The 12,496-nt window shown below is 41.1% G+C and overlaps 1 protein-coding gene across 1 annotated transcript in view; it reads right to left on the bottom strand.

The window, feature by feature from the left end:
• MTHFD1L (methylenetetrahydrofolate dehydrogenase (NADP+ dependent) 1-like) overlaps positions 1 to 12,496 on the bottom strand; it is a 213,743-nt gene that overhangs the window by 135,455 nt on the left and 65,792 nt on the right. Inside the window, exons 17-18 of the mRNA XM_012655557.1 lie at positions 7,889 to 7,965; positions 1,985 to 2,125 (exon numbers count right to left, since the gene is read on the bottom strand). Coding sequence (XP_012511011.1) covers positions 1,985 to 2,125; positions 7,889 to 7,965 — 218 coding nt within the window. The remainder of the gene's footprint in view (positions 1 to 1,984; positions 2,126 to 7,888; positions 7,966 to 12,496) is intronic.

The following is a 12,496-nucleotide window of genomic DNA, read 5'->3' on the forward strand; positions in this document are numbered from 1 at the left end:
CACCTGATATCAGAAAACATGGCAGGCGTTAGGTCTAACAGGTGAGGTGGCAGAATATGGAGAATCTTCTTCACCCCGAAGTGCATTACTTTCTCCCTTTATTCCTATCCCCAACAATCTCAAATGTTTCTCTCATGTGATCAATTTATATTTTCATATTTAATCATTTATGATTTATAAGAACATCCAATCCATTTTCTTCTTTCCTTCCTTGTACAATAGATCTCTTGAACTTATTCTTCCCATCTAACTGAAATCCACCTTACTGTACAAAATAACTCTTCCTTTCTTCTTTCTTTCTCCCTTTCTCTGTCTCTCTCTTTTTTACTTTAAGAGAATCTCACTCTGTCATCCAAGCTGTAGTGTGGTGGCCTGATCATAGCTCATTGCAGCATCCAACCCTGGGCTCAAGTGATCTTCCCGCCTCAGCCTCCCAAGTAGCCAGGACTATAGGCGTGCACCACTATGCCCAGCTAATTTTTTTTTTTCTTTTTTTGTAGAGACAGGGCCTCCCTGTGTTGCCCAGGCTGGTCTTAAACTCCTGGCCTCAAGAGATCCTCCTGCCTCAGCTTCCCAAAGTGCTTGGATTATAGCTGTAAGCCACTGCTCCTGGCCCTGAGGAGTAAGTTTCAAAACTACTCCTGACATGTATTTCTTTATTGCTACCTAAGATTAATAGGCTGCAGAGAAATTTATTTATGCAGAAACTGTAATATGTTAGTTTAGATAGAAATACTGAGATTTTGGTGATTTTAAAAAAGCATCACTTTTACAGCAACCTGAATTTGGCTTTTCTCTTTAAGCTTTATATTATGTATCCCATAGAGATGCTGACATAAACATATCTATGTAATTTACTTGATAAGATCTATAAGATGAGTCAGTTGGATTCATTTCTTCAAAAGCAGAAAAAAATAATTAGGAAGCTTTGAAAAAAAATTCAAAATACATCCTAAGCCCTTGGAATTAATCAAATATTACGTTGCCTTTCTCCATTCACAATTGTTTTTCAGTGCTCACTTCTGCAGCACATACTAAAATTGGATGGATGCAGAGAAGATTAGCACGGCCGCTGCACGAGGATGACACACAACTGTTTTTCAATCATCAGTGTGCACTTTAAATTCCATTAGTGTATGGGACCCAATATGTGGGAAAGTGAGCTTAAATTTAGAGTAACGTTATAGTACCCCCACTTGTCACACAGGAGACTGGTGTTCAATTCCCCAACAGGAGGCAAAAAAAAAGATGCTTATGTCATACCCAAGCACTTATAAACATGCACAAGCAAATGAAACAGCTACGGCACAAGTGAGGAAGCGAGGTTTAATAGTAAAGGTTGTTATTACAAAGAAGAAGAAAAAAAGATTAGCATGCCAAATTAGAATAAGCACTAAAGGCAGTGGTATGCCATGAAAGCTTTATAGAAAACAACATGCCATTCAAAAGGCAGCTAGAAGAGTAAGACCGACTGAGGCAGAGATTGGTTTTTAAAATGCGATACCCAAATCTAAAGCACAAAATTAAATAATAAGCCAGGCTGGTGCCAAAAATGTGCCAATTTTAACTTTATCTTTCCATTAATGAAGGTAGAGCCACTTACTTCTATTCCTCAGAAAGGTGATTTGCCCTCAATTTTTTCAAGCAAGCATAGGTTGCGTATTTTTAAAAGGCCACCAACTGCAGGGGATGGCACCACCCCAGCCCAAGCAGAGGCAGAGATCAGCATTGGCAAGGATGGTGGAAATCTCATAAAATAAATTTCACATGTTTTGGTTGCAGCCAGACATTAGCATACCATAAGTGCCCATGAGAACATTGGGAAGGTATAAGACAAACAGGCTTCAGAGGAAAGAAATGTGTGCACAGAAATTCTCTGGATCCCAATTATACACTCTAATAAAAGGAAGAAAACCTTCCTTCTTCTGGTTATGAAAGAACAAGGACAGTGTGCTCCCTGGGGATTCTGGTTGGACATACTCACCAAATCTTCTGCTGTCACAGGCTGCCCGCTTTTGTCACTGGCCACCACCATCCTTCCCAGCCGCAACTTCATGTCTGTGAGGCTGTCCGTCAGGGCCAGCACTGCCATGATCTCGCTGGCCACCGCGATGTCGAACTGCGCCTGCACCAGCCAAGCACAGGTAGTGGTCAGTTCTGCACCGGGGGCATGGCCGTCCCACACGGAGCCAGATGTCAGCACTGAAGTGATCACAGGCCCGGGGGTGGAAGGAGGGGGAGTGATTATTAATGTCATTATCTGTCTAGTGTGTGTCTCCATCACTGGACTGTAAGTGCCATGAAGGAAGCGACCAGAATGGGCGGCTGACTTCCGAATTCCCAGCACAGAGCTCGACACCCAGTAGGCACTCAGTACACGGTAACAAAGTAATAAATAGCCTAGCGACCACCTCTGCTCTTAGTAACTGGGCTGTCAAGGGGGCTGCATTTGTCCGTCCAGCAGGGATAGGAGGAGAGACGGTGAAAGATGATGCTGGTTTCCTGCGTCTGAGGCCAGTTTCCCGGAGCTAGACCTCAACACGGCAATGAGGGCACAGCAGTGAGGGCACCTGCAGTGAAATGGTGGCACAGATTCAACTTTCTGCTACCGTGAGGTATGGCCACATCAGAGCCTGAGGCATTCAGCAGTGAAAGCCACTTTTTACACAACGTTCCCAGGACTTCCTATTCCCCCTCTTGGCTCTGACTCCAGGTTGTACAAAGTCCAACAGGAACTAGAAGGGATACAAGTGAAGTGTACTTCCTGCTCATCGTAATTCAGCCACTAGGAAAGTTTCTCTGGACAGAACCACCTCATTACACTCCAGCTCAATTCTCCCCTTCCCGAGGGGAGCGTGAGCCAGACAAGTTCAAGTTTGCGCAGAGAGGGAATGGCTGTGCGCTGGTGGGATCACCTTGTGAGACATTTTATTATCCATTTCCGTCCCTGACAAGTGAGGAAATGAAGGAAATAAGGAGCTTTCTGGCTACTTCCTGGTTGAGATTGCATTAGTCATTGATTTAGTGAAAAAATATTACCTGCAAATCAAATACGACTATATTCAATTATTATATTCTCCATATAACTCATTCCAAACATAAGTGATTTTTCACTGTATGAAATTTAGATTTCTTTATACCACTATTCCATTCTAAACAGAGCATATAAGAAAATGACTAAAGAAAACTGAGATTTTCTGTACAAAACATGAGACTAGAAATATTCCTGGAATATTATCTGGGTAAGTAAGTATAATTTATAATATATATTCAAGTTCTTCATTTGTAATTAGTACAATTTCAAAATTTTGCATATTGAGCATCAGAGATGAAATAAATTGGGTCAAGTGAGATATGATTGTATTCATTTTACTGACTGAATCTTGTGTGTAGTAGAGGGCTGCTCATTTCTGTTTTGCAAATAAAATATATCAAAATTATATAAAAGTGCAAATGAGATTATTTTTATTATTTATCAGATTAGCATAAATTTAACCAAAGGTCAATATGCAATGTTGGCAAGGATGTAAATTGATATAACTCTTCTGAAAGGTAATGTGAAAATATATGTCGACATTTGAAATTTGCATCTTCTTTGACTCTATAATTATACATCTAGAAGGAATTTGTTCTAAGGATATTATCAGAAGTATACATACAGATACGTGTGTATATTTACTACAACTTATTTGTGATAGCCCAATACTGCAAATACTCTACAAGTCCATAACAGGGAACTGGTTGAATCAATTATGGTACATGCATAAGATGAGACACAATGCAGCCATTAAAAATGATGACATAGATTTCAGATCCACATTTATTGACATAAAAAGATGTCCTTACTAGAATCTTACAGTTAAAAAAAAAGCAGTTAAAGCTCTTAAATATAAAAGGATCTCTTTTTATTTAAAAATATGTACAAATAAAGCAATATGAGATATAACGTTGCGCAAGTTGCTTACCATAACATCCTCAATTTTCTCATTCGTACATCAGATTTACAAAGTAAATGTGTTCATGTATGCAACAGACCTATCAATAGAAGGCGCACAGTAGGCATTGAAATCAAGGCCATTGTTCATCTTCCATCTCACCACTGAACAGTAGAAAATATGCAGAGAAAAGGTGAAAGGCCTTCCTCACTACCCCATTTCGTTCCCAATCCTCTTTCCAGAGGCAACACTTGGTGTACACCTTTCCAATTTCCATTATAGCTGCTTATATACATACATGAGCATGTATGCTGGCTTCTTCTTAAACAGGATTATACTATCTATGTTTACTTCAAATTTTTAAGTTTCTTTTTTAAACTTTCCATTTCACAGTGTGTATGAGAGCTCTGTTTATGTCACTCCACCGAGTGACACTTTATTACTTTCAACTCCCATGAGGTACAGAGGATGTACCACATTTATGTAGACATCCCTACTACTGGACCTTTGGATTATTTCAAATTTTCACCATTACAAATCATGCTAGAATAAATATCCTGATATATAGATTTTTTTGCACATAAGCAAATATTTCTTCTTCTTCTTTTTTAAAAAAATATTTTTAGCCTCTAAGTTATAATTGTTGGGTCATTTCAAATTTTAATACTAACCAACTGTCATCCCAAAAGGCTTTGCCAATTTCTACTCCCACTAACTCTACATAAAAGTCCCCGTTTCCTTGCAACCTCATTGGCATTTGGCATTAACTATGTTTTGATAAGCTCCTAGGTAAATAATACTTCATTGTTTCAATTTGCAGTTTTATGATTACTTGTGAATATCTTTTCATGCTGGCATTTAAGTTCTGTATCTTAACAGAACTTAAAATTGTCTTTTACTTATTCTGTCCATTTATTCAACAAATATTTATTGAACAACAAGTACTACTACGTAACAAAATTCTGTTCTAAGCATGGAGAATATAGCATTGAATTAAAAAGGCAAAACCCTCTGTCCTTGTGAACTTTAGGAGGAGAGGCTGAGACCAAACAAGAAGAGCAGGAATGTGTGATAAGGATGTTAAGTCCAACAGGGAAAGGAGGGAGGGAGTTTGGGGACAGGCTGTTGCACTTTTAAATAAGGTGGCCAGGGAAGGCCTTATTAAGAGAAAAACACTTTTATTTACTTCTGGAAGTTCTTTTTTTTCTTTTTTGAGACAGAGTCTCACTGTATTGCCCAGGCTAGAGTGCCATGGCGTCAGCCTAGCTCACAGCAACCTCAAACTCCTGGGCTCCAGCAATCTTTCTGCCTCAGCCTCCCAAGTAGCTGGGACTACAGGCATGTGCCACCATGCCCGGCTAATTTTTTCTATATATTTTTAGTTGTCCAATTAATTTCTTTCTATTTTTAGTAGAGACGGGGTCTCGCTCTTGCTCAGGCTGGTCTCAAACTCCTGAGCTCAAATGATCCTCCCACCTTGGCCTCCCAGAGTGCTAGGATTACAGGCGGGGGTGGAAGTTCTTTTTATGTTTGGCACATTCACCCTTTGTCATATGTGTTGCAAATATTCCCTCCTAGTCTGTTACTGGTCTTGGTAGTTTTCTATCACTTTTTTATACTGAAGATTTTAATTTTTTATTAAACCAAATTATCCATTCTTTTCTTCATCAATTCTGCATTTTATGTCAGTGACAGTACATATCTATGGCAACTGCTAATCTGTTTGACTTATTCCAGACAGCTTATTCTATATTTTCTATTCTACATGTTTTATTGTTGCTGCTGTTGTTTTACTCTTTCTGCTAAAGATTCTAAGTTCAAAAATCATTTCCTTTCACAACTCTGAATCAATTTCCCCAGTGTCACTGAGCATTCGGTATTTGTCAATGAGAAGTGTGATGCCAACCTGAGTCATTCCGTTGTGAGTAATAAGGACCTTTTCTCTCTGGCAGCTCTCAGGAATTTTTTTTTAATGCTTCATGTTCTGAAATTTCAACATAATGGGTCTGGGTATAAGGGTTTTTTTTTTCATTTATTCTGCTCTGCATTTGGTAGAGTTTTTTTTTTAAATATGAAACTTCTTGTTAAGGAAATTCCCTTTTATCATTTCTTTGAATGCATTCTTCCCTCCATTTTCTGCCACTTTCTTGTGCGACTCTTCCTAGTTGACTATTAGAACTTCTTGATGTGTGTTCTATGTTTCTTACGCTTTTCTTTCAGATTTTCTATTGCTTTCCTTTTGGGACTATGTTCTGAGACAGTTCCTTGGTTTAGATGTCCCTCTAGTTCATTTAAGCCTATTCAATTATTCAGCCCATTAACTGGATTTTTATTGTGACAATATTTAGTTTACAAGATTTTAACATGCTATTCAAAAAAATAGTCAATTCTCTCTCCTTGGATACGACAGCTTTTTCAACCCTCTGAGACTACTGAGTGTACTCCTCTTAAAGACTCCCTCCACTGATCTACCATGTTGTTTTCCTTGGGCATGTGAGTTTCCCTTCACTGAATTTGGTGTCACTCTTCCTGATATGTATCTCCTTAAACATCTGGCGATTCCCGGCTCTGATGCTCCTTTTTACCTGTCTGTGGACATGATTTCTGACCACCCCAGCCCATTTCCAGAGATGGCTCCCATACGGAATCCACTCCCGGGGCCACTTCTTAGGAGGCCCTCTTTGCAAATGACAAAAGGCTGCCCTTTTCTCAAAAAAGGGTTAAAATGTATTGGCTATCTTTGAACAGGACCCTTTTCACTGACACCTGCCAAACAAGAGGCATAGCACATACACAGCCCTGTGACTGTGCTGTGGGCTGGTGGGGAACACTGTGCACTCACTGGCCTCAGGACCACACCAGTGTCCCCAGGCTGAGATTCAAGTGTCCCGGAAAGGTGTCCATCCACCAGCCTGTGGGAGCTGTCCCCAGCCACTAGCCCTGAGAGGTGTGCCAGCACGCTCCTATGTCTGAAAAATAGGATATTTATTGCCTCCGAATTTAGAGAACCCCTAAAATCCTTGCACCATATTTTGGGCTGTCCTTTTCTCCATCGATCCAATTCCATCTTCCTCTTTCAGAAACTTCCCAAATCTTTATGGCAAGGACTCTGGTTTTCTAACTTGGACACTGTTTGATATCTGTTTGTGTGTGCGAGTTCCAGGATTTGCAGGAGAGGAGGTGCATGGGCTCAGTTTCTCTTCTTGATCCAATCCCCACATTCACTTTTTAATTCAAGATATTTCAAAAGGTCTACAAGTCTATTTAGTATGAGGACTGGTTATTACAGTACAAGTGGCTCTTTTCTCACTAATACAAACTTAACATAAAGATCATAAATCTAAAACTGTCGTAAAATATCAAGTTTATTACCAATTAAAAAGAAAAAACAATTTAGAAGCCCACTGTGCCTGGATGAAAAATTGTGGAATGAATTTACATTCCCTAAGTGCCACTGACCGACATCAGGGACCTATTAAAATGAAGGTGGATGTCATATTTTTTCTTCCACGTTCTCCACATTTGGGTAATGAGCCATTATCCTTTAAAAAAAAAAAACCCAAAAACTCGTGCTATTAAGCATAACTTAAGTGTTCATCTTTTGATTTATGAAATTTGAGTAATTTGTCTTAGATTTTCACTTTTCAGTTATGCAGATGCGGTATTAGCTGCGTGGGTTTCCAATAAACTATGCAAGAATTTATGTTCAAGGGACACGCTGAGTGGCTCTTCCCAGAAACAAAGCTGAAAACGTGAAGAGGATGACAAGAAAGACCCTGCAGCCTTCCAGCCTCCTAATCTTCTCCCAGCCCTGCTTAGGGCCTGAAATGGGGGCAGAACCACGGGCCACTGCAAGTGGGAGATGAGAAGAGAGGCAGAGAGTGACCCCCTGGACCAGTGGAAACCAACACAAGTAAGAACAGAAACAGTCCCGGGAAGAAGGCGCCACCTACCTGCCGGGAATAGCCCTTCTCCGTGCTGGCCTGCCCAATGGTTATCTTCCGTAGAAATCGGTCATTTGTATCCAATACTGAAAGAGAAGGGAACAGATTAGTTATTCAATCAACAAATATGGACTGGCTGCCTGGTGTGTGTCTGGCATTGCTCTGAAGCCAGGGAAGCAGCAAAGAGCAAAACAGACAAGGTCCGGCTTTGTCCGAGCTGACGGTGGATACAGCGAAGCAATCAAATTAGTGCCCCAGGAAGATAAAAAGGGCGATATGATAGAGTGTGTCAGTAAATGGTGGTGGTAGAGGTGCCCTGTTAAACTAGGCAGCAAGGAAAAGCATTTCCAAAGGGGTGATACTTTATGCTGAAACCTAAGTCACGAGAAGAAGCCGACTCAGTTTCTCAAGATGTTACATACAGAACAACCAGCAATTTCACTACTAGATATTATGGAAAACAATTGAAAACAGGGACTCACATAGGTAAGTGAACACCATGTTCATAGCAGCATTATTCACAGTAGCCAAAAGGTGGAAGCAAACAAAGCGTCCGCTGACAGATGAATGGGTAAGCACAACGTGGTTCGTACACACGGTGGGATATTACACAGCCATAAGCGGAGGGAACTCTTGACATACTCCAACGGGAATGGACACTGAAAATGAGTGAAATATGCCAGACGCAGAAGGGCAAATACTATACGATTCTGCTTATATGAAGTACCTAGAATAGGCAACTTCATAGAGACAGAAAGTAGAACAGGGGTTAACAGTGGTTGCCAGAGGTGGAAGAGGAATTATTTGATGGATACAGAGTTTTCATTGGGGACAATGAAAAGGCTTTGGGTAGACAGTGGGGATGGTACAATCATTGTGAATGTATTTAATGCCATGAATTTTATGCTTATGAATGGTTAACGAGACAAACATTGTCTATGTAAATTTTAGCACAATTACAAAAATCCAAAAGCAAATAAAGTAGCGTGTAGTGGGGTCAACCATGGTTAGAGCAGGCGTCAGTCCTCTTTGTTTTCTTCACTGGCCTGTTGGGATTGCACCGATTTAGGCCTTGTTGGTGAAAACTAGATCTGGTTTAGGGAAAACCAAATTTACACACCCAGGAGACAAAGCCAGAAGGGCACAGACTTCACTAATAATTGACTTGGCTTCAGATAAGCTGTTCACACTGACAACTTGGATCCAATTTTACAAATGTATATACTATGCTGACGGAAATGAGCTATCTGGGGACCGTGGGCATCTGTAGGGTGAAGAAAGTTGACCTTTTCTGTTACACACGAAGCGCTGGCAGACCTGCCGGCCCTGCCTGCCTGTGCTGTCCCCGGACTCAGGTGTCGCAGGCCTTTCTCTATAATGCACGCACTTTCTCTTGCACACGCGCACTCTCTCTCACACGTACACACTCAGACACATTCACACAGATCAACACATAGAAACCCTCTTCATGATTTTTAAAGATATAAGCAGAGTATCTGCAAAACGAAGGGACTGCTTCTCAACATTATCACTAGCTACTACTTTTATTCCTAAGACAAATGGTGCAAAGTCATATAAAATACAAACATCTCCTTTTCTGATACGTAGTATACACAATCTTGGCACCCGACTGAGATGATCTTTTATCAAACTGCTTTAAAGTCAACAGTGGAAATTCAGCCAGTTTTTATTTAGCAAAGAGAAAAGAAAAAAAAAGGAGAGACAGAGAGAGAGAGCAAAAGCGAGAGTTTGACAAGATTAATTGCAATCAGTGTCATCCAAGGCCCACCTGTGCCTTTAACACGGCCCCGGGAGAGCAGGGTGTCTCGCCCTCCACCAGGACTTGGATACACAGGGAAAGAGATGAGTGGCAGCATCAGTGATACACAAGGGAAATGTGAACAAAGTAGCCCCAAGTTCGTGACACACAATTCCTCTAAATGATAGAACTAAGGTAGAATAAGAAACATATTTATTCCTTCGTGGAATATGTCTTGAGGGCCTATTTTGTGCCCAGTCCCGTGCTAGCTGTACAGGGATACAAAGAAGAAGAAGAAGACATCAGTCTCTGCTCTAAGGTGTGACTTGGAGGGTGCCAGTAAGTGTAGAGGGGTGGGGAGGGGGCAGATCTGTTTATTTATTCTTTGCTCTAGACAGTCCCTTCAGCACTACAGCGCTGTGTCTCGAGGAACATCCATAGTGTGCCTAAGCACTTACTAAATAACCAACACTGGCTAAGAGCCTGGGCAGTATGAGGTGCTGTATCAGGGGCAGGTCCGCTATCGTGGCTTCCGTGGAAGCCGTGGCACTGATTCCCTATGGTGCTGTCAAGGCGGTGTTGGGAATCGTAACTTGATGTTGATCCACTGAGGATGAGTGAGGCTTGTGGGGCCCTGGTCCAAGCCAGGACATGTGCATGCAAAAGAGATGGGGGAGAAGGCAAGCTGGTGAGCCCCCGGGGTATCAGACGCTCAGAGAGACAGGGGCTCCGACCTGTCCAACTGTGCAAAGTCCTACTCTGCAACAAAATGGCTTGATGTCTCCTTTTTCTTCTGCTTATGTTAAGTGTTTCTGGAATAGTCTATGGGTTCCCGGTTTCTACCTGGTTTCCACCCAATTACCAGGCACATGAAGTCTTTAAGCTTCTGGCATGAGGCATAGGATGAACAATCACTTGATTTCGTACATAGGCTGAAAGGAAGGGTGGTCACTAAATGGTGGAATATTCACATGGCCTGAGAAGAGGGTTTTACCCCACCCTACCCTAGGACCACTGAGTGTCTGCCTCTAGTAATCAAATCCTATAACAATCCAATCTCATCACAAGAGTTGCATTAGTTCTAGGTCTAAGCCACAACACCCTATCAGTAAATGTCCTCAATTCATTTGATGAACAGGCCTATTTCTTATATTACTTTATGGTAATAAGAGCCAAACTACTTATCAAATGTCATTCCAAATTCCTTTGAGCAGGTAGCTTATCCATAGCAATAAAGTTTACTTTAGTGCATTGAACAAGAATAAAATTCCAGTATTTTCCTGGAATAATCTGTTAAAGTTTTCTCTTCCATTAAAATTGCAACCACAGAATACTTCAGTCCTTTCTGCATCTGCAGAGAGAACTGATCTCACACTGGCCCCAGGTATAAAACATGATATAACCTTCCTAGGACCAACATCTGAGCCAATGCCCTATTTCTGATATGTGCCCAGGCTGGAACCCCAAAGCAGAAGTGGAAGAATGCCAACTGGTGTAAAAATTTCTCTTTTAGCACATCCACATGCTTGGTTTAAAATACACACATTTCCACCTGCACGATTTTTCATTCATCAGTAAACCTCCAAAAAAGTTTTAAAGACTAACACGAATTCACAAATGCCTTTTAAAAAGGTGACTATATATTTTGGACATAATAGCATTTTAATCATTAATCTTCCTGGCTATTATAAAAATATTTTTAGAAAAAATATGTAGGCTTCCCAATAAAATGCTGAAAATATTCCTGGCAGTTATTTAAAACGTTGGTTTATTCAAGAACAGAAGCGTGTTTAAGTAAGTTGTGGTTCATCCATAAAGGAATATTCTAGAGACATTTAAAATGGCCATTACAACAAAGAGCTAATAAAGTAGAAAATGCTTATGACATAAATGAAACTAGTACAGGATATAAAATCTACACACCTAAATTATAATTAGAGCTACACACAAAACACAGATGCACAAAAAAACTATGAATATAGTAATTTCATTAGTATAGTGAGATTTTTAAGACATTTCCAAAATCTCTATAACGTTCTTACTTACTTTTAAATGAAAACTGTATCCTCAAAAGTTTCCAAGATTTTAGTTTAGTTTGGGAGACCAAGACACACAGCCAAATGACATAATACGACTATTACCACAACGACATCTGATGATCACCCGGGCAGTACTTTCTTTCCCGTTAGGAAAGTACTCGCATTGCAGTGGGGCGTCCCAGCGGGGAGGTGTTGTTACCATTTCATTTTAAAGAGGAAATGGAGGAAGTAGTTTGTCCGAAGTTATGCAACTCATAAATGGTGGAGCCAAGACTCGGTCTCTGGTCCTTGTCTCTCCACTTCACGGTGTGTGTGAAAACACTGAATTCTTAGCGGACTGGCTGAGTGGATTCCCAGGAGGGAAGCTTCATGAAGATGTGCGACCTGGACTAGATCTGGAGGGCAACACTGGGCTAGACAGGGAGATGGGGTTGGGATGGCTCGGCGAAGGCCGGCAGAAGGACAAAGGTAGGCCCTCCTGACTGGCAAGCAGACGGGGAGCAAAGGGAACGAGGTGACCCCGAAGGCCAAGCTATGCAAAGGCTACTTTAACATCCAGGATCGGGGGAGCCCCTGGAGGCTTCTGATAAAAGAAGCGACATGATGACATCTCTGTTAATACAAATCTCCTAAACTGGGGAATGGAAACGGAAGGAAGGTAAGTTATTAGAAGAAAACTGCTATAAACTGCGCATCGGGCTGGGTGTGGTGGCTCATGCATATAATCCCAGCACTTTGGGAGGCCGAGACAGGAGGATCACTTGAGGCCAGGAGTTCAAGACCAGCCTGAGCAATACAGTGAGACCATGTCTCTACAAA

Source organism: Propithecus coquereli, unplaced genomic scaffold (assembly GCF_000956105.1).
Source record: "Propithecus coquereli isolate 6110/MARCELLA unplaced genomic scaffold, Pcoq_1.0 Scaffold48, whole genome shotgun sequence".
NCBI classification, from domain to species: domain Eukaryota; kingdom Metazoa; phylum Chordata; class Mammalia; order Primates; family Indriidae; genus Propithecus; species Propithecus coquereli.